We start from the raw sequence: 25,200 nt of genomic DNA, 5'->3' as shown, positions 1-25,200 counted from the left end.
AAGCTTGGGCAGAGAAAATGAGAAAAATGGAGATGTATACAAGAATGGGGTCAGATGGAAGAAACTGAGAGTGCATGGCAACAGTCATGTTCACTGCTGCCACATACATCCTAATCTGCTAGCATGAAGCTGTTTCGATCTTCCAAGCCATATAATTGAGATAAGGTGGCTGCTGCCTTGTGGTGAGTGATGTTTTGATGCCTTAAAACCATGAGCAACAATCTTTGCTTTAGCATCTGATAAGATTGCAGTAATGTAGTGGGGGCTGCTTTCTGCAATTTTCAGAGTAGCTTGATTTTTAATAGTCAGGAAATGGAACATTTTGTACAGTTGTGGGTTTTTTTTTGTATGCCTGGACACATGCAACATTTCCATCGGCCTTATCAATATGTGTGCATTTATTTAGCAAGCTTTTTCCTATCAATATTTTGGCTATACATCTAGAATAAAACCATTATCTCGGAAAAAATACTGAATTTATATTAATCATTTTATCCTTTGTTAGAATTAAAAAGTCTGCATTGTGGATATCATACTGAATATTTGTATCCACCTGGAAGCTACAAGGCATAGAGCTTTTTCGACCTATGCTTCAATTCTGTGGAACTCATTGCCTCCATACATTAGAGCAATGTTGGAGTTGCGACCTTTTGTAAAGGCACTCAAGACTTGGCTGTTTGGTTGTGCATTTAAGTAATCAGATCTAATTTGCCAAATAGTCACTGTTGAATGTTTTTATGTTGAATGTTTTTATATTGTGTAAATGCTATTTTAGATTGTAAGTCGCTCGGAGCACCTTGGTGGAGAGCGACTAATTAAGAAATAAAGTGAAGTATTGTGTTAAAAAGCAACCCAAGCTCTTCAGTGGGGTCACACATTTGGATCACTTAATCACACGTCTTGCTCTTCAAGCAAAAAATAAAATGTGCTATTCAATTGCAAATACTTTTCAGATTCACAAATGTTTAGGTTTTTGTCCTAATTACATCAATTTGTACACCATTTATAAGATTAATCAAAATTTGTGGGTTCATATGGGCAACTGGGATTATGTCTTAGATCTTAACAATCTAGAAGTGCTTATTAAGAGACAACCAAAAATCCACCCTGAACTTGTCAAGAAACTCTTCTGAAAAATGTAGGTGCTGTGCCATTTGACAGACGTGCTATGTTAAGTGTGCCTAGAAATTTATATTGCAAACTGTAATGTTATAATTAAAAAATAGCATGTCAAAGTAAATTGCTAAAAATATTTATTTATTGTCCTCATGAGGGCAGATTTTGGATATAATGCATGGGTAAGTCAAGAACCTAAAGGAAGTATAGACCTACTGTGCTGTATCTACTGCAATAATGCTTCTGGCCTTTTGAGATGCTGGGGTGGGAAAATGAAGGCACCTCTTTGGTGCTTCCCTGCCATGGCAAAGAAAGAAAGGGGGTTGGTGCTTCCTTCAGGTTTTCCTGGGACAGATTCTCACCTTTTGTCACTTAAGGAAGATAATGGTTACTATAGAATCAAACATGTAATCAGTGGAACTCATGAAAGCAACACTCTCTCTTCCATCAGCCAAAAGAACAGATAGAGATACACAGGACAAGAAGGATACTAATGTTTTAATTAAGAACAAATGGATGATTTAAGAGGTCATAAGCAAGTGTTTCATTTAGACAGCTGGTCTGGCAGACTTTGATAACATCTTCAGATCCAAAATGCACTTGGCAATGCTCTCCTTCTCCTAAAATATAAAAACACATTGAGTATCAATATAGGAATGAAAAAAATGTGTGTGTGTGTGGGGGGGGGGGGGGAGATTAAGGGAGGACTACATTATTATTTCACTCCTATGTCTATAAGACTTTTATTTTGTTTCAGTTTCGAGAAATCAGGGGGCTTAAATATCCTAAGGCACCAGATCCTATCTGATCATTGAAGCTTAAGCAGGGTCAGCTGTGTCACTGGTTAGTACTTGTATGAAAGATTGTTAATGAAACAATTGGCAAAATCACCTCTGATTCTTCCTCACCTAAGAAAACGTATGGTGGGGTCACTGTAAGTTGACAAGAGACACACACAAACACAAAGCTGAAAAACCAAAATCATACTGCCCTAAAACTATGTTGTAGATTAGGTATGGACAAACTTGGGCCCTCCAGGTGTTTTGGACTTCAACTCCAGCAATCCTAACAGCCTCAGGTCCCTTCCTTTTCTCCCTCAGCCTCAGGAAAGGGTCTGAGGCTGTTAGGAATTGTGGGAGTTGAAGTCCAAAACACCTGCAGGGCCCAAGTTTGCCCATGCCTGTTGTAGATCATTAAATGTTATATTAAGCATTCAGCCTTTGCCTTAAAATGAAGACCAAGTTCCCTCATTACATTCCATCATGTTGGGTGCTATTGATTTCCATACTGCACTGGTAAATCCAAAAGACTTTCCTAACAGTAAGCTCTCACCCATAAGCATCCATAAAATTGCAGTTTCTAAGTACCTGCTGAGGTGTGATACTCTGTCTAACATTTTGCTCCACCCAGTTGATCATATGATCTTGTTCCATTCGCCTCTTGAGATGCTGCAATGCTATTTGATAGTCCAGCCGCTTCTTCGCCTCACTGTATACAGTCATCAGCCTCTCTCTGTAGTTAGTTTCCAGCAACATAGCAACATTGTTCTAGAACAAGAAAACATCGTTATTTGATTAAAGCAGGGGTCCTCAAACTTTGTAACTAGAGGGTCAGTGCACAGTTCCTCAGAGTGTTGTGGAGCTGGACTATAATTTGGGCGGGGGGGGGGGGATGAATTCGTATGTACACTGCACATATCTTATTTGTAGTGATGTGTGTGTGTGTGTGTGTGAAAAAACAACACAATATTTAAAATGAAGAACAAGTTTACCAACATAAACTTGCAAGTAATTCAATGGGAAGTGTGGGCCTGCTTTTGGCTGATAAATAAGGGTTGTTACTGTGTGCCTTCAAGTCATTTCAGGCTTAGGGCAACCCTAAGTCTGTTAAAATGATTGTAAAATGCATTTGCTCCATCTACAGATTTGTTTCTATGCTTTCAAGATTTCCAAATAAAATGCATTTTAAAAACAGACAAGATAACCAGTCCTAGAAACATAGTTTATCTGCAACTTCCAATAGAGTTGGCAAAAGTATAGATTAACCACAATCTTCATCTAACTCTTGTTTAGAACATGCCCTTCTTTCAGTAACTTCATTAATAATTTTGCAGCCATTAGCATAGAATAAATTTACTAACCCCCTGCCTCAGCTCCAAGACCATCAGGAAAACCTAATACCACAAATAGGATCAAAGAAAACAACCTAACTTGACAACTATTTCAAAAATCTGCAATAAAGCTTTATTCAACATGGCATTCTTCAGATGTTCTGAACTTCATTTCTCATAATCCAAATTCATCATTGGTAATGGTTGCACATAGGGAAGACAACAAGTTCAAGAAGGATGCTGTGTTTTCTTTTACCAAATTTGGAATTGGAAGCACTGTGTTGCAGTGGTTCTGGTCGTGGTCTTTGTGGATAGCTGCTCCTCAAAAAAAGAATCTGTTTTGTGGTATCCCACAAGGTACCATTCTATCTCTAATGCTCCTTAATATTTACATGAAACTGCTGGGAGAGATAATCCATAGGCATGCAGCAGGGTGCTATCAGTATGCTGATGACACCCAAATATATTTCTCCATGCCTTCAAAAACAGCTTCAGCTAAGGAGAGTGTGTCTCCTCTGAATGAATGTCTGGAGAAGTTAATGGTCTGGATGAGGAAAAACAAACCAAAACTGAATCCAGACAAAAGAGAGGTGCTTCCCATCAATGGTTCTAGTCTGGGGATGAAGATGTGTCAACCAGTTCTGGATGGGGTTACACACCCTCTGAAATACTGTGTTTGCAATTTGGGAGTTCACAGCCTGGATCTGTTTCTCCAAATGTCAGCCCAGGTAAATGCGATGGTCAGGAGTGCTTACTACCAGCTTCGGGTGATAAACAACTGTGCCTCATCCTAGATTTGGAGGACCTTAAGATGGTAGTAGTACACTTACAGGTAACCTCAAGATTGATTTTCTGCAATTCACTTTAATTGGGCTGCCTTTGTACCAAGTTTGGAAATTCCCATGGGTTCAAAATACAGCAGCCAGATTGGTTACAGGAAAATCCAGGAGTAAGCATATTACACCTATCCTAAAGTCGTTCCACTAGCTACCAATTATTTTCCAGGCAAAGTACAAAGTGTTGGTTTTGACCTTTAAAGCCCTACATGATTTAGGTCCACGTTACCTACAGGATCACATTCTCCCGTACAATCCACCCTGAACACTGTGGTTCTCTGGGGTGCAGTTACTTCAACCAGCCAGAACTGACTGGTGACCATCACCCAGAGGACCTTTTCATCAGCCGCCCCAACGACCTGCCAGAAGAGCTCTGACAGCTAGATCAACTGTTGCAATTTAAGACACAAGTGAAGACTTATATCTTCCGGCAGGCCTAACCAGTTTTAATGATGAATTTAAACTTGAATCATATTTAATCTTTGTTTTGTATATTAGAATATGTATTTTGTGAAAATATGTTTTAATATGTGTATTTTAAAGAATGTTTTTAGATTAATGTGTGCTTTAGCAATGTAATAATAATAATAATAATAATAATAATAATAATAATAATAATAATAATACAGCACACAGTCCTAGACGCTTGGGAACTGTTCGACTTGTGATTTTGTGATATGAAATCCAGCATATAAATCTCGTTTGCTGTGACACACTATGCTTTTGTGTCAATAATAATAATCACTATTATAAAAGAGTAAGTCCAACATGATTTACTAACACTGTGATCCTAGGATGTCTAATAGATCTATTGGAATGTGGAAAAGGAGTGGGAAAAGTACAGCCTGCACGAACAGTGCTTTTCAGTTTTTTCCCTGAATGTCCAACACATTTTTTTTATTTCAAGCTAAAACTGCCACCAAACACTGCCTAGTGGCGTCATTTACTTCTCACAATCAGCCATAAAACTGGAAGTAGACTTTGAGTCATTCCTAGGATTGAACTTTAGCCAAAAACCTCAAGTGCAGTCTGCCACTGGGCCAAGGAACAAAAAGTGTCACAGCTAAAAGTATGTTTCAAATCTCTCCTGCTCAGGCCTTAGGCAAAATGTTCTCAATTTGCAAAGTCCCTCCCAATAATCCAGTATTGCTAGAGGCCAAAGTGGAGAAAATACCATAACCAAGTTGAGGGAATGCTTACGTCTACAAAATGCATTGCCCCAACAAGCATCTGGAATTGGAAATGTATGTGGAGGGCAAGTTTGCTGCATCTCTAGGTGTCACTCTTCCTGCTCACTGCAACAAATAGGTACAAACCATACAATACAAGATATTACTCTGGAGTAATTCATTCTGCAGTGACAGTGCCTATTTCAATACTTTACCCGCTTGGCATCAAAGAGATAGTGACGACCTTCAACCCTCCACTGTTCTTTCTTTTCATCCTCAATTGCCTTCTGAAAAAAGGCAATTGAATCATTCTTCACAGCAGTTGCTAGAGCAATTTTTTCCTGAAATCAGAGGAAAACAGACCCATTCTGAGAAAAATCCAATTTCACAGTGTCAGATCTACAGGTTCTTATCTAACTTCGTATTAGAAATTATTGTGTGTCTACCACAAGGCAAATAATTTCAACTATATTATACTTTCTTGTCTATCTGGATAGAGAAATAGTACATTGGGTAAAGGTTTTTAAATACTTATCACCACTGTAACTTGGTTAATGCTGTATTTCAAGCTCCAGGTTTGAAAAACAAAATTATTATTAGGACAGAAGTTCTAAATAAAAGTATAAAAACCTACTTCTTAAATATGACCGGAACATGCAAAATCCTGAGACAAATTAAGATAGGAGATCATTTTGCTTATACTGAGAAGTTTCGTAAAACCTACTTAGGAAATTCTGTGATAATGATTTGTGTGTGTGTGTCAGAAGCGACTTGAGAAACTGCATGTTGCTTCTGGTGTGATAGAATTGGCTGTCTGCAAGGACGTTACCCAGGAGATGCCTGGATGTTTGACCATCCTTGTGGGAGGCTTCTCTCATGGGGAGCTAGAGCTGACAGAGGGAGCTCAACCACTTTCCCCAGATTCGAACCGCTGACCTGTGATAATGATGAAACACATTACCATCTTCCTCCTTGACTCAGCACATCAGTTGCAGCTACAGGATAAGGAAAGAGTGCTGAAGTGTACCAAACCTCCAATGAAGTCAATGATACTTCTATGTGAATATGCCAAGGATTACATTTACTAATAAACACTAAACAGCCTGCCAACCTGAAAAAGAAGACTCATCTAAAATGGGCGTTTGTCATTAGTAGATCCTATTACTTCCAAGAACAACGTACATGACATAGTCTGATAAGAGGGGTGAGGGATATTAGGGCCACATCTACACTGACCTTTTGATGTAGTTCAAAACTAGCTTCAAAATGTGGTGGTCAGACAACAAACTCCTGCAAAGGCACGGAAAAACAAGCCCTTCATGTGCACCAGTGCTCTGTAGTTTGTCTAATCGCCATCTGGGTCTCAAACTGGTTCCAGGATTTCCTACAGAATCATTTTCACAGCAAAACCACTTTCAATACTGATGTGAAAATGCATTAAATGGTCAGTGTAGATGGAGCCTAAGAAGCATGCTAAGCTGTATCATCCCAAGAACAACCTTTGCAATAATCTCTCATACTATACAATGTTTATACTAACTCCCAATAAAGCATTTTGCTAGTGAATTGCAACAAAGGTACTGTCTCACCTCATTGAGTTTGTCAGCATATGCTGCAACATCAGCACCATACTTCTTAACCACATAAATGATCACTCCCACAATACAGATACCAGCTATTGTTTCATGGTTAATTATGTAAATTTCCTTAGAGAGGAGATAGAGCAGAAGTCCAGTTCCAAACATATAGGGGCCTAAATGTAAGAAAATGAGAATACAGTTACAAACAGAAATATTCAGCATAATGGGACATGGCTGGAAAAAAAATACCCACTGCATAAACACCAAGTATTTTTCTATCCTTAAAAAATGTTTTCCAAAAACCTCATTTGCTTTTGAACAGGGCCATAAACAGACTGGGAAAGGGAAGTCTTGACCAGGGAGCCTTCCACACAGCCATGTAACCCAGAATATCAAGACAGAATAACCTACAATATCTGCTTTGAACTGGTTTATCTGAGTCCACACTGCCATATACCCCAGTACAAAGCAGATAATGTGGGATTTTATTCATCTGTGTGGAAGGGGTCCAAGTTATCAGAGATGCGTCTTCCCCTTTCTAAACGGAATGCCCAGCAAACAAGATAATCCAGGAAGTGTACAGGAGCATCAAATACCCACACTCTCCCCTTTTAACAGAAGAAAAAAGCTATTATGAGATTAAAGATTCCAAAAATCAGTATCTCACTAATTTCATTATTATCTAAAATTCTAATCCATACATAATCAATATGAAAACAGGAGTCATAGGCACTACAAGAAAGAGAAAATTACCGTACTTCTGCTAGATCAGTACATGGAATAAAGGATGGGTGAAACGATGTGTTTGCATCACTAGATCTCTTACTAGTCAGCAGATATTTATAGTTTGACTGTTTTAAAAAATAATAACTAAAAAACTTTATCCTATCCAATTAGGTTACCAAAAGAAAATATTGGGGATAACCAGGAACTGATTCTTATAAACTCCACTCCACCCTTATGGTCAAATACAGGCATCCCCGAGTTACAAACATCAAACGTACAAATGATTCATAGTTAAGAACAAGAGACAACAGGGAGTTAGAGAAATCTACCCCTAAGAAGGGTAATTCACTCATGTATGAGTCTTCATGGGGAAAATGTATGTCTAGTCAAGCTTTCTTGCCAATCCTTGTTTCCACAGCAAGTCACATTTTTCAAAATCCAGTTATCACAGAGACAGAAAGTGAGGTGAACTCTTTTAAACAGAGACTCAGACAGCAAAACAAATACCTTCCCTATGTTATCCAAAGGCAATATATATTTGACTGGAATTATACTTAAAAATGTATCTGTTCCGACTTACATATAAATTCAACTTAAGAACAAACCTACAGAACCTATCTTGTTCGTAACTTGGGGTCTGCCTGTATACCAAACTACTGGAGAAACTGGTTGAGGGGAGTTGTGTATGTACTGCAGCCTTCTCAAACTGCACTCACATTCTTTGTAATTCTGATGTAAGAATGAATTTTAACCAGAGACTACAACCATTCCCCAAAATACCAGTAAACACAAATAGCCAATACTGATCAAATATGTAATAGGCTGTTGTTTCTTAGCTCATGTGTACAGTTTTTCCCCACATAGTAAAAGAATGAAATGCCTCTCCTAAGATTTATGCACCGATAGTAAGAACTTAAAAACAAAACACTTTTGGTCTTACATACGTCATTTGGTACTGCTCATCTTTGCTCAACAGACTCTATTGGTCCTCCAGCTTTAAAAGATTCCCATTATGAAGTCCTCAATCATATCCAATACTTTGGGGATTTATACCTCAAAACGAGGGTACAAATGTACTTTTATTAACTTTTACTAAGAGCACATTACTAACCCGTGACTCCTGTTTTAGGATATAAGAACTGGAAAAATTCTTCAGGGAATATTCCATGACGGACTTTCCCTCCTTCTGGAAGAGGAGGCACAGGAGCCAAGTGTGGCTGACTTGTGTGAAGTGGTCTCGATACTTGAAGCACTCTGAAATCAAGAAAGTGATATGGTGATGCTAAATCCTAAGTAATTCAAAATGAGTGCAAATTGAAATTAATATTATGAGAGTTTTCAATGTATTTGTAATCCATTTTATCAACATATATTCTTTGCTGCTTTACTGCTACTATGGTGACTGAAACAAAATAGCAAAAAGATGCAAATAATAAGAATAGCAACAATAACTGAAAATATATTTTTTCAGTTCAGTTTCAACTAAATCTTAGTTAAGGAGCTAGATTTTCAATTGGCACTGACGGGCATATAGCCCTCTTCAGAGATAATATTATGGTTATCATCACAGATCTGTAAAAGTCACATGATTTTCAGAATCCTACAGCCCAACATATCTTTGTTGACAAATAATAGAAAACATGCTTCGTGTTTGCTCTTTTTCAAGGAAAATATAACTTCTGGAAAAGCAATCATAGGCACAAAGGAGAGAATAAACATAATGATAATGACTAACATGGTCTCAAATTTTCAACATGGAACACTATTGGTATCAAGTCAAATGCTTCTCTGTATACTAGGATTTTTTTTAAAAATGTAATATGATAGGTAGGGCTATATTGTTGGTCACAAGTAATTCAAAAAACAGCATGGCAAGAACACTGCAGAGGAGAGTATAACCCTCTTTCCTTTGCGAGAGTCAGCACTGAAGTACTGGAGATTAGGACTGCAATATCCTAGCAAGCCACAGAGTAACCATTAGGACCAGATTTCAAGCCCCCCCCCCCCGGCAAAAAAAACAAAACAAAAAAAAAACAAAAAACAAAAAACAGGGGAGCATGTACATTGTAGAATCAATGCAGCTTGACACCATTTTAACAATCACGGCTCAAAGCAATGGAATCCTGGGAGTTGTAGTTCAATGAGACAAAAGGCCTTACAAAACTGCAAGTTGATCTTTGCAGAGGGAAGGCATGCTTTCAACCATTAGGAGATTAGTCATTACTCGGATAAGCAGCTGCTGAGATAAAACAGATTAATCAGATCTCTTCCTGCCATCTACTTTGCTTTAGAAACCCACATCCTTCCACAAAGAATAACTATGTATATTTATTTAGTTACTGTATTTATATACTGCCTTTTTGATGGTTCAGTGTTTACAAATGTTTCGCCCACAAAATTATTCTGTATAAAAATACCTTCAAGCTATGTGGTTATAAGGTGTTTATTGACTTGGATCCCATCTCCAAGATAACGTCATTAAATACATGGGGTGGAACTTCTGTTTAAGAGCATCCCAACGTAAGAGCATTTTGAGTTAAGAGCTGCCACTCAACCCAGGTTTTGCTTTGACATAAGAACAGTTTTTGAGTTAAGAGCTAGCACCACAAAGAGCGCTAGCACCAGAGTACAGAATGTTAGGGCTTCAAGGGAGCAGCCTCCATGCCTCATGCTCAGGTCCACTTTGAGGAATTTTGGGTTAGTTGATTTTGTGGGTTTTTTCTTCTTGGTATGTTTGGCTTCATGAAGAGAGGGAGGGGGGAGGCTGGAATGTATCCAGTATTTAGTAAATCATGCTTCTGCCTCTTCATTTTATGTTTTCTTGCCACAACTTTGTGCTTCTACCATTTTAAATTTGATCTTTCTTTCTTTCTTGTTCCATGTGCATTTATACATTATTTGTTATTTATAAAGAACATTTTCTTATTTAAAAACATGCAACAAAAATGGGGGTTTGGGGGAGGGTGACGGAATGGATTAATTTCCAGTGGGAAAATTCCCTTTGAGCATTAGAGCATTTTGAGTTAAGAGCTTGGTCATGGAACGAATTAAACTCTTAAGCCAAAGCATCACTGTATATGCAAATACAGGTATTATAAAATGCAATTCTAGTTGCATGAATAGGAGCAAAATGCCAACATCGAATGTAAAAGACTACACTTTTGGGCTGCATCAGGAGGAGTATAGTGTCTAGACTGAGGGAAATCATGGTGCCCCTCTATTCTACTTTGGTCAGACCTCACCTGGAATAACAATGTCGAGTTCTGGGCCCCTATCAGTTCAAGAATGATATTGACAAGCTGGAAGGTGTCCAGAAGAGGGTGACTAAAATGACCAAAGGTCTGGAGACCATGAATCCCTATGAGGAGCATCTTAAAGAACTGGGTATGTTTAGCCCGCAGAAGAGAAGGTTGAAGGGAGACATGATAAATATTTGAAAGACTATCATAACCCAGAGGGAGTAGGCTTGTCTTCTGCTACCCTGGAGGCTAGGGCACATGGAAAAATTGGCTTCAAATCATAGGAAAAGAGATTCCCTTGAAACAGCAGGAAGAACCTCCTGACAATGTGTTCTCGAAGGCTTTCATGACCAGATTCACTAGGTTGCTGTGAGTTTTCTGGGCTGTATGGTCAAGTTCCAGAAGCATTCTCTCCTGATGATTCACCCACATCAATGACAGGCATCCTCTGGGGTTGTGAGGTTTGTTGGAAACTAGGAAAGTGAGGTTTATATATCTTTGGAATGTCCAGGGTGAGAGAAAGAACTCTTGTCTCCGAGGCAAGTGTGCATGCTGCAATTGATCATCTTGATTAGCATTAATTAGCTTCAAGGCTTGGCTGCTTCCTTGTTGGGAGGTGTCCAAACCCAGACCAGGGGGCCAGATGTGGCCCCTTGGTCCCTTTCCTCAGGCCCTCCTCTCTCACACCATTACATTCTTCCTTCCTTCTCTCTTCCCTCCCCCCTTCCCTCTCTCCCTCTTTCTCCCTCCCTCTTTCCATCCCTTACACTCTTTCGCCCTTCCTTCTTCCTCTTTCCTCCCCCCTTCCATCTTTCTTTCTCCCTCCCTCCTTCTCCTACACCCTTTCGCTCTTCCTTCCTTCCCTCTTTCCTCCCTCCTTCCCTCTCCTGTGTGCTTGAAGCAAGTGTGAATATCGCAATTGGCCACCTTGATTAGCACTTAATGACCTTGCAGCTTCAAAGCCTGGCTGCTTCCTGCCTGGGGGAATCCTTTGGTGGGAGATATTAGCTGACCCTGATTATTTCATAACAGGAATTGCCCTGTTGGTTGAGTTTTTCTCTTTCTTTACTGTCCTGATTTTAAGAGTTTTTTAAAAAATACTGCTAGCCAGATTTTGTTCATTTTCATGCCTGCCATAATGTGGGCGAAACGTCAGGAGAGAATGCTTCTGGAACATGGCCATACAGCCTGGAAAACTCGCAGCAACCCAACCTCCTGACAGTAAGAGCTGCCCAGTCATGGAACATGCTGCCTCCGAGCAATGTGCTGCCTCCGAACAATCCCTTTTTCCTTTGTACATGATATGAAGCAGTCAAATCCTCTTCTCGAGACTTTTAAACTAAGTCTGGATGGCCATCTGTCGAGGGGGCTTTAATTGTGCTTTTCTTGCATGACAGGGGGGCAGGACTGGATGACCCTTGTGCTCCCTCCCTTCCAACTCCAGGATTCTATAATTCTGTATGTTGCAGAGAGAGGAACCAGCAGCAGAGGCCTGATGAGAGCACAGTCTTGGCTGCTTTGCTTCCCAGGAAGGCCCAGGATTCCTTTCCCACTTGTACTCACCCCGCGGATAAGGAGGGCGCCAAGCTCTTCAGGCCGGCCGAGGAAGCTGCAGGAGGGAAGAAAAGACATCCGAGTCACAGCAAGGCCAAAAAGCCCCCACATTACCAATCTGCCTGACCACCCTTTGGCCTGACAAACACCGCTTACCGAGGCCGCGGAGGGCCAAACGGGACAGCATCGCGTCTCCTGCAGAAGGGACTGCCCTCTCCTCCGTCCCGGTGACCCCCGGCAGAAGCACGAAGATGGCCGCCTCCACGAAGGGTGGTCTCGCGAGAACGCCGACTTCCTAACGCGTCACAAAATGGCCAATCGGAGGGCGGCAGCGGGAAACACAGAGTTATGAAGTATAGATAGCACCTTGTATCGTTGAAGGCTTTAATATGGCTGCAATCACTGGGTTGCTGTGAGTTGTATGTATGGCCATGTTCTAGAAGCATTCTCTCCTGACGTTTCGCCTGCATCTGTGGCAGGTATCCACAGGGTTTGTGAGATCTGTGGAAACTAGGAAAATTGGGTTTATATATCTGGAATGTCCAAGGTGGGAGAAAGAACTCTTTTCTGTTTGAGGCAAGTGTGAATGTTTCAACTGGCATTTATTGACCTTTCAGCTTCAAAGCTTGGCTGGTTGCTGCCTGGGGGAATCTTTTGTTGGGGAGTGTTAAAACAGGGGGATTCCAGAGAATAATCAATCAGGCCCAGCTAAAACCTCTCAAGGAAGGATTCCTTGAGGCAGGAAGCAGCCAGGCTTTGAAGCTGCAAGGCCATTCAATGCTAACCAAGGTGGCCATTTGCAACATTCACACTTGCTTCCCAGCAAAGGATTCCCTCAGGAAGGTAGCAGCCAGGCTTTGAAGCTGCAAGGCCATTCAATGCTAATCAAGGAGGACATTTGCATCATTCACACTTGCTTCTCAACAAAGGATTCCCTCAGGAAGGACGCAGCCAGGCTTTGAAGCTGCAAGGCTATTCAATGCTAACCAAGATGGCCATTTGTAACATTCACACTTGCTTCTCAATAAAGGATTCCCTCAGGAAGGAAGCAGCCAGGCTTTGAAGCTGCAAGGCCATTCAGTGCTAATCAAGATGGCCATTTGCAACATTCACACTTGCTTCTCAAAGGATTTCCTCAGGAAGGAAGCTGCCAGGCTTTGAAGCTGCAAGGCCATTCAATGCTAATCAAGGAGGACATTTGCATCATTCACACTTGCTTCTCAACAAAGGATTCCCTCAGGAAGGAAGCAGCCAGGCTTTGAAGCTGCAAGGTCATTCAATGCTAATCAAGGAGGACATTTGCAACACTTGCTTCAAGCAGACAAATAGAGAAACACAGAGTTATGGCAGATAGATAGTTAAAGGTTTTACCCTGACATTAACTTGGGGGTGGGTGCTTATCTCAATTTCTAAGAGTCGGCGTTGTCCGTAGCTACCTCCCAAGATCATGTGGCCGGCATGACTGCATGGATTACCGTTATGGCAGATAGGACTTTTCAAAGAATGTCTATATCTACGGCCTGACAAAACCAACTCTGTAGGAAAAAAAAATATCGCGAGAAAAGGCGGAACCCGGCTTGAATCAATACCCCAGTGCAGTGATTTGGGCTTTTGGACTTCAGTTCCCAGAAGCCCCAGCTGTTTGGATAACGAGGAGGAATTCTGGGAGTTGGAGTCCGTTTCAAGTCAGGCAAGACTTCGACCTTGGCGAAGGAATGAACCCCCCGGGGAGTCTCGCGAGATGTGACGCAAGTTGCGGGCGGAGCCGTAAGGAGGGCTGCCCGGGAGAGAGCACGTGGACCCGCGAGCGCGCGCTCCCGCCGAGCCTGGTTCCTCTGCTGCCTCGCGCCGCCGGAGCAATGGAAGACCCGAAGGCGCCCCCGGAGGAGAAGAAGGAGGAGGAGGAGGAGAAGAAGAAGCAGGAGAGCGAAGGGCAGCGCGCGCAGCTGAAGCCGGAGCCCGGGGCGCGCGGCGAGGGGGAGCCCGGCTCCGATTGGAGCATCCCGCCCCACGCGCCCGCCTGCATGGAGCGCCACCTGGATGGGGCCCACTACCGGGCAGGTATCTATTTACTATTTTACTAGCCGCCCCCCTGCCACGCGTTGCTGTGGCCCAGTCTGGTGATCTGGAAAATAAAGTAAGGAGAAAGTGTTGGGTTCTAATATATGTATTTTCTTTATGTTTGTGGGTAAACAGTATTTCTTGTTGTTTCTTTGTCAGTATTGATGTGGAGATTGTCTGGTTTGCCTACTCTGGAACATGCAACATATAATTAATTGCCCTTCTTTAGGGGCCCCTTTCAAATCTATGATACTATATCTGTGTGTGTGTGTGAATCATATCTATTTATCTATATCTATGGCTGAATGGCTCCATTTCAGGAGGACTTTGATTACATTTTCTTGCCCTGGTGAAGGGAGTTGGACTGGATGGTCTAAAGGACTTTCTGTTGGTCATGGGGGTTCTGTGTGGGAAGTTTGCCCCAATTCTGTCATTGGTGGGGTTCAGAATGCTCTTTGATTGTAGGTGAACTATAAATCACAGTGACCACAACTCCCAAATGTCAAGGTCTATTTTCCCCAAACTCCATCAGTGTTCGTATTTGGGCATATGGGGTATTTGTGTCAAGTTTGGTCCAGATCTGTCCAGATCTTTAAGTCTACAGTGCTCTCTGGTTGTAGGTGAACTATAACTCCAAAACTCAAGGTCAGTGCCCACCAAACCCTTCTAGTATTTTCTGTTGGTTAGGGGAGCTCTGTGTGCCAAGTTTGTTTCAAGTCCATCATTGGTGGAGTTCAGAATGCTCTTTGATTGTAGGTGAACTATAAATCTCAGCAACTACAGCTTCCAAATGACAAAATCTTTTTTTACCAGCTGTTAGGAATTGTGGAAGTTGAAGTCCCAAAACACCTGGCAGGAGGGCCGAAGTTTGCCCATGGCTGTGTTAGATCTAGACAATGAAATGTTCCTATCCCTCTCTGCCATTCTCCTTCGCAGATGGTTCGCTGCTCCTGGGAGCATCCAGCTTGAGTGGGCGCTGCTGGGTGGGCTCCATTTGGGTCTTCAAGGACCCGTCCAAAGCTCCTAACGAAGGCTTTTGCTCTGCTGGAGTCCAGACAGAAGCCGGAATTGCCGATCTGAAATGGGTTGCAGATAAAGGCATCTTGGTAGCTTCAGACTCAGGTGAGTATTTAGGAATCCTTTGATGTTACACGTTTTATGGCTTGTTGCTAATGTCCAGGTTGCCATGGGGCCCCTCCACACGGCCATATATCCCAGAATATTAAGGCAGAAAATCCCACATTATCTGAGTGTGGACTCTGATAACCCAGTTCAAAGCAAGTATTGTGGAATTTTCTGCTTTGATATTCTGGGATATAGGGCTGTTTGGAAGGGCCCATGGATCTTAGTTCTCTTCCACACAGCTTTATAACCCAGAATATCAAGGCAGATAATCCACAATGCAGCAGCATACAGTCAAAACACTCTCGGCAGATGTTCATCCCTCCTCTGTTAAAAACCTCCAGAGAAGGAAGACTCTAGCCTTTCTCTTTGCTCCACATTTCTCCAAAGGCCCGTCCACACAGCCATATAACCTAGAATATCAAGGCAGATAATCCACAATATCTGCGTTGAACTTGATTATCTGAGTCCACACTACCATATAACCCAGTTCAGAGCAGATCATATTGGATTTTATACAACTGTGTGGAAGGGGCTTTTCTTTTCTTCTGCTCCCAGCACCAAAGAAACTAGTCAATTTGAAATTTATAAGTACTTTCACTGCATCATACATTTCTTGTCTGTTTTTGTGTGATTCTGTCAAACTGTCAATGTCACACTTTCCTAAATGTTCTTATGAATGTTTTGTCCTGTTCTAGCTATTTGATGACACATCCTTTCATCATTATCTACCTCACCCCAAATTTCAGAGGATTTTTGAGACATGTCTAGGCAAAATATTGCAAATCAGGCTGGAGATGGGAATGGTTTGGGAGTTTTCTGTTTCCAGTTGTGACATTTCAGGATGAGAGTGCAAGGAGGTGTGGAAAACCTGTCAAGAAAATACTTCAGTCATATTTATGGCCATCTTTGTCCTTTCTGTGCATCTGCAGGGATTCATACTAGGCAGTCTGTTTAGTAAATGTTTACATACGTGCATAGGTATTGTGACTCAGCTTGACTCTGAGTCTGAAGCTGAGCTGTTTGGGCCTTCTGAGCCTGATTTTGGGCCTTCTGAGCCTGATTTCCTGCAGGATGACGAGGAGGCTGATGGATTACAGATTCCTGTACTTGTTTCAGACGGGGCTGATAGTGTGGCTGCTGAAGGAGAAACAACAAGTTAGTTCCCCTGGGAAAGGAATGTTCCTGCAGTTAGAGAGACTGATAGCGAGAGTGAAATCCCACACAGTCAGGTGGAGGATCCATCCCAGCTGGACCCAGATAAGGGGTTGCATAGCCTTGCAGATAATTAATTAATGAGCAGACAGGGTCGTTTGCAATTAAGGCTTCGTAGAAGCACTCGCTTGGCCAGCAAGCAAGAAGCCAACGATGCCCAAGGTCAACACAATGGTTTCAAGTTCGCAAAGGGTATTTAGTCTTGTAGCTGACAAGCAGTTGTTGTCAGTCCAACATTGCTCTTCCCATGTTAACTTCTGGAGATTTTCCATGGCTTTTCGCAGCACACTTCTGGCTTCCTGAGTCTGGGATTTGGGTCTTGTTTACAAATGTTTACCATGGACTTTTGTTTGACCATTGCTAAGGGATTATTCTTCATGTTTTTGCCTTTGGATCTTGGGAACTTTGCCTTTACATTTAAGTCTCTGTTTTGCCTATGGAACTATTGCATTTCTATTTCTTTGCTTTGCTTTTGCTTTTCTCAATAGACTACAAAAACCTACCGCCTTGGTTTGGTGGTGTCTGGAGCAAGGTGAAAACTACCCTGAGTTGCAACAATAGGGGCCACGGTGGCACAGTAGGTTAAACCGCTAAGCTGCAGTTTGCTGGTCGGAAGTGGTTCGAATCCGCGGACAGGATGAGCTCCCATTGTTAGACCCAGTTTTTGCAAGCTTAGCAGTTTGAAAACATGCAAATGTCAGTAGATCGATAGGTACCACTTCATGGGAAGGTAACAGCGCTTCATGCAGTCATGCTGGCTACATGACCTATTTATTTATTTATTTATTTACTATATTTATATCCCACCTTTCTCGACCCCGAAGAGGACTCAGTGCAACTTACAGATAGGCAATGATTCAACAATATACAATTAAAATAAACATTTAAATTGAATTAAGATCAAAATTGAAATAACATTAAAACATTTAAAGAGCATTACCTTGGAGGTGTCTACAGTTAACTCCGTCTCTTCAGCTTAGAAATGGAGATGAGCAGCATCCCCCAGAGTCGGACATGATTAGGCTTAATGTCAAGGGAAAACCTTTACCTTTTATACATCCATACTCATGGCCAGCACTGTGTAACATGTGGAACGAGGAAAGATCAACACTGACTCTCCCACCACTCCTTTCATAAGCAAAAGCCTCTTCTGGATCCAATCCCATTCAGTATAAACAGTGATACATTTTAAAGGACATTGAAATTGGGATCTATATGTGATTTTGTTCAAGACTCAGAGAACAGCCCTTAATGTATACCAAAAAATGAAATAATGGAATGGATGGTTTTCCTACAAGTCCTATTTGTTTTGTCCTCTCATCCAGGCGCTTTGGAACTTTGGGAGCTTGATGAAAATGAGACCTTGATAGTGAACAAATTTTGCAAGTATGAGCATGACAACATTGTGACAACCGTGAGCGTCCTCTCCAACAACACACAAGCCATCAGCGGAAGCAAAGACTTCAGGTGAACGCTGTTGTCCTGCTTTCCTGTTTCAATTTAAAATTGTCAGTTATTCTAAAACTTAATCTGGATTTTATGTCTAGTGTGAAGATCTGGGACATTCCGCAGCAAACAGTGCTCAACACCTACAGAGGTGAGTACAAAGCTTACTTTATTTCTTCTTTAAAATTGCCTTATTTTGGGGCCACGGATGGCTCAATGGGTCAAACCCTTGTGCTGCTGAACTGCTGACCTGAAAGTCGGCAAGTTCGAATGCACGGCATGGGGTGGTGAGCTCCTGCTGTTAGCCCTACCTCGTGCCAACCTTGCAGTTCGAAAACATGCAAATGCTTTTTCCTCCTCTGCTGGAAAAAGCAAAAAGGCACTCCGTACAGTCACGCCTGCCACACGACCAGGAAGTGTCTACGGACAATGCAGGCTTGTTGGCTTGAAAATTGAAATGAGCACCTCTCCCAGAGCCGGAGATGAGCACCAGCTCCAGAGACAGAAATGAAAGAAGACTTTGCCTGTGTGTTTGTGTTTCGCTGTATATCTTTGTCACAAGGCATTTAATGTTTGCCCATGTCTGTTTATGTGCTGTAATCTGCTCTGAGTCCCCTCGGCAAGAAATGCGGAATATAAATAAAGTGTTATTGCTGTTGTTGTTGTTGCCAGGTAGGTTGGTGTGTTATAGTTCCTATATGATCTTTCCTCCTCTGATCATATCCTCATATGAATCTTATAAGAGGAAGTGCCCAAGAAGAGAAAGAAAAAGAGTCACTTACCAGTGGTAATCTAACAAAATTCAGGGGCATTCATTGTTGTTGTTACCTATAGGTCTATGAAGTGTGGATCAGATCACTTTGTATCTGAATTCATAATGATAAATTACCACAAGAAACCTTAATTGCTGATCCTGATATCCCAACTTCCTATATTTTAAAAAGGAAAGATTTTTAAATGCCATCTATGTGTTAAAGGCCTCCATGTTTTTTCACTGATGTTCTGCCTAGAAAAAAAACACGTTTTGCATTCACCTTCTAAACAAATCCATATTAACAGCATTTTTGTGCTTTTCATTTAATTTTGTCTAGCCCATACTGATCAAGTGACATGCGTGGCCTCCTGTCCTGGGAAGGACACAGTCTTCCTGTCTTGCGCTGAGGTAAAACCAGATTCCTGTGGGTTAAGAATGATAGTTTATGCATTTTGAAAACAGGATGATAACATCTTGCAGAAGCATACTCTAAAGCACTGCTTAAACTTTGGATGCCAATTCCAAATGGGCCCCTTTAGTTCAATGTTGGTGTAGCGAAAAGTTTCTCAACAGCAAAAGGTTTCTGAATGTCATCTGTTTTCGCAAATTTATTAGCAGCAACATGCAGTGTTTATCATGGACCCTACAGAAAATGCTTCAGCTGAACTCCACAAAACAGAAAATCAGCCTATTTAGCAAGCTTTGCAAATACTGGTTTAGCATATGTAATTGTTTCATTTTTATACCTGTTTTATAAACATTTTTCGGGTGGAAAGGGGTCGCAAGTGGAAAAGTTTAAGAAGGTCTGCTCTAAAGAAGACATAGGTAAAACCACGGTACCAATATGGGAACAATACTCTATTGATTTTTAAAACTAGTTTGTGGTTAACTTCTCATTAACTCTTTCAAATTTCTTTTAGGATGGCAAGATTTTACTCTGGGATACAAGACTGCCAAAACCAGCAACTCGGATAGGTATATTTTTTAATGCCACATTATTTTCATATTTTCTGTGCCTTTAGTAAAACAAGATTTGAGAGGAAAATGGACTTGTTTCCAGCTGAAATTACAGTTTGCATCACTTGGGAACCCCTTAATGACTTTAATGGATAAGAAGTAAATGATCTATGGATGCTTTTATCAGATAGAGATCTCTTCGGTTTTCGTTATGAAGCTCACAACACAAGAAAATAGCTGCCTTCACCGGAAATAAATAAAACTGTAAAGAACAACACTCAAAAAGTAGGTGAATTCCATACAAGAATCAATCAGGGCTAACTAACCACCCAACAAAGGATTCTCCCAGGAAGCAACCAGCCAGTCTTTGAAGCTTCAAGGCTGTTAAATGCTAATCAAGGTGGCCATTTGCAACATTCACACCTGCCTCCAGCAGACAGAGTTCTCTCTCCCGCCCTGGACATTTCACAGATATATAAATCCCACTTGCCTAATTTCCAACAGACCCCACAACCTCTGAGGATGCCTGCCATAGATGTGGGTGAAATGCCAGGAGAAAATACTTCTGGAACATGGCCATACAGCCAGGAAAACTCACAGCAATCTAATGATTCCAGCCATGAAAGCCTTCAACAACACACAGTTTTTCATGTTATATATAAGTTAGTCCTAACTAGAGTAGATCCGTTAAATCAGTTGTTGGGTGATGAGGCATCCTATGGTTAAATTCTATTGCTTTAATGGATCTACTATAGTTAGAACTAACTGGATTTTTGCTGAATGATGGTCATCTGGGAAGTGGGCAAATGCACTCTTTTATCATAGTAGTGGCCTCTACAATTCACATTCTGCAATTCATTTGCTGCACAAAGTGGTCTCTAAAAACCCAGTTTTGCATCTTAAACTATGCCGTCTTTATCAAAGAATTGTGTGTCAGAAGCATTGTTAAAATAAATTAGGGGTAGATAAATTTAGAAGGCGCAGGAGCCATTTTACACCTCTTCAGCAAGTCACATTCACACAACCAAGAATGATGTCTAGCCACTTCCAATTCCATTTTTATTTTTTTTTTATTTTTGCTGTCTTAGGGCATATGTATGGAGGCAGATTTAGTTTTCAACAGGTATTTTTTGGTTACAAACTGCTTAGAATTTTAAAAAAATTACTGGTGAGATTTGGGGACATAAGAGGCTTTACAGGCTGCGGTTGAGCCACATTTTGCCCACACTTTGATAACAAAAAGGTGATCTAGTGTAAAAGACCCAAGCCTGGCATAAGAACTAGGGAGATACTTTTGATATCAAAATGAAGCATTAACAACTCAAAGGATCTGAATATAGATCCAATACATGGGTCTTCTTTCCCTCTTGGTTACTTTCTTATGAGCAGGCATAAACAAAAAGAACCTGTATTAAACAAAGGATTCGGAGCTCTTCTATTTGTAGATATTTTGATGGCTAATGTTTTGACTCTGAGCTGTAGCTTCTAAGACTGTTTGCATATGAGGGCTGCCCATTTTTTTCTTTTAAACATTAGCTGACAGTCAGTTGCAATTTGCTGCCTAGGAAATAAAACAGAAGGACATTTGATCCTGACTAATGTTTTTATTCCTCCCTTGACAGCCTGCAGTGCCTCTAGCAACCTTCCTACCTCACTGATGTGGCATCCACATCGAAGTGACACATTTGTATTGGGTAAGGATTATCATCTTAATTCTTATTTTCTAAACATTGTAAGGAAATGCTCATGTTCTTCCAATAACAATGTTTTTCCTTGCTATTCTGTAGGTGATGAAAGTGGAACTGTTGCTCTTGTGGACACAAAAAATGTGGATCCTGTCTTTAGCTCACCTGTGCACTCTCGGAGTGTCACGGCATTTGCTTTTTCTGCACATAGGTATGTTTGGTAGCATCATTACAAGTTGGCCTATCTATGTTTTGTATGCACTGTTTTGCATTGTGGTTGAGGCAGCCCTCAACCTTCCACATTGTTTTAAATTGGGGCCAAAGTGTGGGTTGTTAGCCTCCTTGCATCCCCACAGGGAGAAAGGTGGGGTATAAATAAATAAACTTTAACAGGAGTACTAGCCTTGTATCCCTTCAAAAGTGGAAATCCTAGGAGATGACCTCAAAAGAAGGCAGAGATGTAACAGTTCCAAGGTGGGAAAGGAGCCAGAGAAGAGGAGGGGAAGAAGCTACGAGGCCTTCTGTAGCTCTAATCCCTTAGTCTTTGCTGCTGCGTACATTTATCCTTGCTTATTTTCCCAAGTTCCAAATTTGGATTCTAAGCCTCACTGCAATTTGCCATCCCCCCTGTTGGTTTAAATTTCCCCTTAAAGCCCTTAATAATAAAAGGAAGCATGAGAGTTGGGAGAAATGTCAAAATTTCTTGTATGGTTGTATTGGTGTAGTTTCATGGACTATAGAAGCTAAACAAACCAATATGAGTTAAGCTATATTTTTCTTTCCCTTTTAGTTCACCTCTTTTGGCTTCCATCAGTGAAGACTGCTCAGTAGTTGTTCTTGATTCTAGCTTTTCAGAAATGTGAGTATAAAACATTTTATTCAATTCCTATGATGAGTTTCAGTTTTTCCTGGACAGTGTTAAGGGTGTTTGCCATTATCATGACATACTTAGTGTCAGAATGTAGACAAATCCAGTGACACCATGTCGCAGTATATGTGTAAGTGGCCCAGGGATGGGTTTAGTATTTGGAGCCATTCTTGTTTAACCTCTTTCCCGAATTTCTCTCATCCTGTTTTAAAGCTGATAGAAATTGTAAGCTGTTGTTTCAGGTTGTGTTTTGTGTGTGTGTGTCAAGAGTATCTTGACACACACACACACACCTGGTGTGAAAGAATTGGCCGTCTGCAAGGATGTTGCCATAGGAAAGTCCTAGAACGGAAACCCAGTGGATACCAAGCACCCACTGTATGTTTACGTTGTGTGTGAAGTACTTTTTTCCTATTCTGAATCTCATTATTTTTCATTTGATTTAATAATTGATGTGGGATCTATACTAAACAGTTACAGAAATTTGATGACCTAGATTTGTATTTTGGGGGAGGTTTTCAGTTGACTGCTATAAAACTTTCTTAGTATCCCAACAAACTGCACTTCCCAAGATACTGTAATATGGAACCATAACAGTTAAATCATATCAGTTTGCTCCACATCAATCATAATTGTATTCTTGTATCACACCATAGCAACTGTAGTTGAGAGCAAATCAAGCGTACTAAGTTTGAGAAAACTACTCTAATGTAATTATACATTTACTTCTTTTGTTTTTAATAATCTGCAAGTAACTACATCATTGGTTAAGACAGTATCCTTATCTTTCCAGTTTTAGAAACCGCTCCCACCGAGACTTTGTGAAAGGCCTATCATGGTCACCATTGAACAAAAGCTCACTGACAACAGTCGGATGGGATCATCAAGTTCTACATCACACAGTTCCAACACAGAATAACCACCACTCTGGCAAAAACAACAACATAACTGCATAATTTTATATGTTCTGTTTTGAATTCTTATCCCTGCATAGCATCCATTTGTTCTTGAGTACTAGGGTTGGATGTGGCCTTATAGAGGAGAATGGGTTAGTTAAAGAGCTAAAGTGGAAGGAAACCTTGCAGTAATTTCTGCCATTTTTTTCCAACTGGAATTACATTACATGACTTAAAAGACATAAGTAATTTAGCCAAAAGAGTAAATGAATGTTGCTAAGAAGATTGCAATTTTGGACTTTTTTTGTTTAAAAGAATTTTCTTTTGTCCCTTGAGACTCACTTTTCTCCATCCCTGTTTAGGATATTTATTTAGTCTAAACTACCCTGCCTTACAAATGCAGTGCTTTGTGGTACAAATAATTGTGATCTATAAGAAGGACAAGTCTTGACCCATTCGTCCTTGTCAAATACATGGGGATTAGTTGTGGTACTGTAGGCTTGATTTTTGTATATTATCAGGGGAATGCCTAGTATGCAACAGAAGACACCCCTCTCCTGTACTGCTGCTGTTATTTCTTCAGGGTTTCCATCATGGAAAGCTAGAACCTACTGGTGATATACCAGATGATTGCTCAGCTAGTTCTATGTGTTTCCTTGGAATTTTGTTTCTTGAACATTACATCTTCTTCAACTCCCTAGGACTTCAGCAATGCAAAAGGAATTTGTGATGTTTGGATTTCTGCTGTTTCAGGGGAAAGATGGGTGCAAATGCATCTTAAAGGGGAGGAGGGCACTAATTCTTTGTATCCTGGTACTAGGATACAAAGAAGTAGCTCCTCCCTTCAAAATGGGTTGTACTAGAATGCAAAGAATTAGCTCCTCCCTTCATATTGCATCCTTGTACAACCCATGTACTAGGTTGCCTCACGTTTTGATTCTTAGCATCTTAGTTCAGGTGAGGTCATTTTGTGAACATGTGTTGTAATCTTCACCCCTATTACAAGTCTGGGTGCACAAATGTGCTTCGTTTTGCTGACTTGTGGGTTTAGAATGTGAATGACAGGTTATTCCTGTCCAAAGAAAGTGAGAAGCTGCAACTGTTTTTTTGTTTTTAAGGTGGCTCTTAATTTTCCCACCAATTCTGAAGGGGGCTTTGCAGATTTTGGAAATGAGGCTGACTGGCTTGGAAATGGGGTAAACAAAGAGTTAATCTATTCTAAAGCCTTGCTTTGATCTCTCCATTTAGATTGAAGAACACTTTCAAATAAAAACATACACAATTTGGGGAGAATGAGTTGATCTGGCCAGTGGTTTTCAAATCCTACAGGCCTACGTGTCGAAACTAAGTGTAAGTTTTGTGCACCATCACCACCAGGGTTATAGTAGAGATGGCTGGTTAAGAAGCCATTTTCCTAAATATGTGGCCATTAGACCTTCAAGGACAGGGAATCTGAAACTTAGGTGTTTGTAGATTGATGTAATCGCTGTGTAAAATCCAAAGTATTGATAGTGTCCACAACAGTTTCCTAGACTAGTAGTCTAGTTTGTTATATGTATTTTCATTTTTTATTCACTTTATTCACTCCCAGGATCCATGAAGGAGTATTAGGTATATTGTGTGCATGCCGATGGTGACATGTGGTTTTATAATGGGATATTATAAGGAGACCTATTGGAGTAGGGGTTTCCCCCTTGTCTGTGATCTTCTGAAGAAAGGAAGACAAATTTTGTCATTGCTAGTTGGAAGCAAGTATTACTCCAGGACTTTGTGATATATGAAATAAATGGAGATGACTACATACAGATGAGAGGGAGTTTATGTTTCATTTTTTTTAAAAAAAATAAATCTCTTCTAATTTTGAAA

General features: G+C 40.8%; 2 protein-coding genes across 2 annotated transcripts; one reads left to right on the top strand and one right to left on the bottom strand.

Moving 5' to 3' along the window:
• Positions 1-1,599: 1,599 nt before the first annotated feature.
• On the bottom strand, positions 1,600-13,794 carry ATP5PB (ATP synthase peripheral stalk-membrane subunit b). Its single transcript, XM_067468079.1, has 8 exons — positions 13,702-13,794; positions 12,487-12,625; positions 12,340-12,385; positions 8,649-8,791; positions 6,821-6,984; positions 5,447-5,572; positions 2,484-2,663; positions 1,600-1,736 (listed from the first exon to the last, which is right to left on the bottom strand). The coding sequence occupies exons 1-8, from the start codon at positions 13,777-13,779 to the stop codon at positions 1,665-1,667; spliced, it is 948 nt and encodes a 315-aa protein (XP_067324180.1). The 5' UTR covers positions 13,780-13,794; the 3' UTR covers positions 1,600-1,664.
• Positions 13,795-14,030: 236 nt separating this feature from the next.
• WDR77 (WD repeat domain 77) lies at positions 14,031-25,200 on the top strand. Its single transcript, XM_060772808.2, has 10 exons — positions 14,031-14,391; positions 15,328-15,513; positions 18,054-18,195; positions 18,276-18,325; positions 19,266-19,336; positions 19,849-19,903; positions 21,508-21,579; positions 21,673-21,781; positions 22,361-22,429; positions 23,232-25,200. Exons 1-10 carry the CDS (start codon positions 14,046-14,048, stop codon positions 23,392-23,394), a joined length of 1,263 nt encoding a protein of 420 aa, XP_060628791.2. The 5' UTR covers positions 14,031-14,045; the 3' UTR covers positions 23,395-25,200.

The sequence above is a fragment of the Anolis sagrei genome, chromosome 4, assembly GCF_037176765.1.
Source record: "Anolis sagrei isolate rAnoSag1 chromosome 4, rAnoSag1.mat, whole genome shotgun sequence".
In the NCBI taxonomy this organism is placed as follows: domain Eukaryota; kingdom Metazoa; phylum Chordata; class Lepidosauria; order Squamata; family Dactyloidae; genus Anolis; species Anolis sagrei.
This window is presented reverse-complemented; position numbering and strand designations above follow the sequence as displayed.